General features: G+C 29.0%; 1 protein-coding gene across 1 annotated transcript in view; it reads right to left on the reverse strand.

Annotated features, from left to right (window-relative positions):
- Positions 1 to 1,390, reverse strand: part of LOC105807708 (chromosome unknown open reading frame, human C9orf84) — a 128,942-nt gene that overhangs the window by 35,982 nt on the left and 91,570 nt on the right. The window contains exons 15-16 of the mRNA XM_012641133.1: positions 753 to 759; positions 275 to 479 (exon numbers count right to left, since the gene is read on the reverse strand). Coding sequence (XP_012496587.1) covers positions 275 to 479; positions 753 to 759 — 212 coding nt within the window. The remainder of the gene's footprint in view (positions 1 to 274; positions 480 to 752; positions 760 to 1,390) is intronic.

The raw sequence follows: 1,390 nt of genomic DNA on the forward strand, positions 1-1,390 counted from the left end.
AGCAGATTAAGAATGAATATAATTGTAATAAAGTTGTTCTACACTAAGTAATAGTTAGAAGTTAGATAAAGGAATGAAGACATATAATTAGTAAAATTTACAAATGAGGAATATGAGGTAAGAGACAGTTAAAAGACTGTTCAAGGTCACACAGATAGTAGTAGGATTAGGGCTTGAGCTCAAGTCTTCTAATAAATGCCAGAGCTTATTTTCTTTCCATAGATTGTAAATAGAAAACAGAAAATTTTCATACTAATGAAGCAAAAAAACAAACAAAAAGATTTTGGTTTATATCCTTACTTTTTAAAACTGTGTCTGGAAGAACCACTTTAAAGGCTATGTATGGAATATTCAACTTCTCACAATGTTCAGTCCAACAAGAATTTTCCACATAATTGTATTCCACCACAAATGAGAAGTTACTCCAGGGGAAATCTGCTCCAATATATTGATTATGTACAACTATACAGGAACTTGTACTAAAGACAAAAGAAAGCCAAGAAATTGGAATTATACTCGTGTCATTATTTACTTGTAATGCTAAAAGATGACTGTTTCTGGCTGTTCTATTCTTCTCTAATCTATACCTACTCGTCTTGGAAAGGCACTGGTATGTTTTCTGCTGATATTGCTCTGCAATTGTGTTAATCTCTATATATCTTTCTTTTTGATGATTATACATTTTATACTAGGATATAAAAAACTGTAGATTACTTCACATCCTAAAATATGAGACATCCCTATTTTATTACCTGAGCACTATCAATAACAGAAATCAGCATGAGAAATCAATCTCATTTCCTTACAAATGTAAGGTCTTAATCTTTAAGAATCTATATAATAGAATATTATCTGAACTTTGAAATGGGGTTATATAGGTGATTTAATAACAACAAAAAGATGGACACAAATATTGTTAAATTTAGCATTACCATATTCAACTTTCATATAATATATCACCTACTATAATTAAAACTCTCTACTATAATTAAAACTCTCTACTGCTTTCTATCTAGAGCAATCTAGAAGTTAAAAAGTATTTATGTCCAGTTTTTATGGGCTTCTATTTGATTTACATCCTTTTTATTATTTGTATCCTAATATTAGAAATAAATAATTTCTATGTAAAGTAAGATAAAATAAAGACATTTTAAGACAAGTCAATACTAGATTTATTATTAGCAGGCCCTCACTGAAAGAATTTCTAAAGGATGTACTTCAGGAAGAAGGAGAACCCAGAAGAAAGGAGATATAAAAAACAATGCTGAGCAAAGAAACTGGTAAAGACAAGGGTAAGTCTAAATAGGTGTTTCTATACTAACAATAACAATAATAATGATAATTTGGGGATATTAAAATGAGATTGAACTAAATTTCTGGACATTAAAAT

Source organism: Propithecus coquereli, unplaced genomic scaffold (genome assembly GCF_000956105.1).
Source record: "Propithecus coquereli isolate 6110/MARCELLA unplaced genomic scaffold, Pcoq_1.0 Scaffold163, whole genome shotgun sequence".
NCBI lineage: Eukaryota > Metazoa > Chordata > Mammalia > Primates > Indriidae > Propithecus > Propithecus coquereli.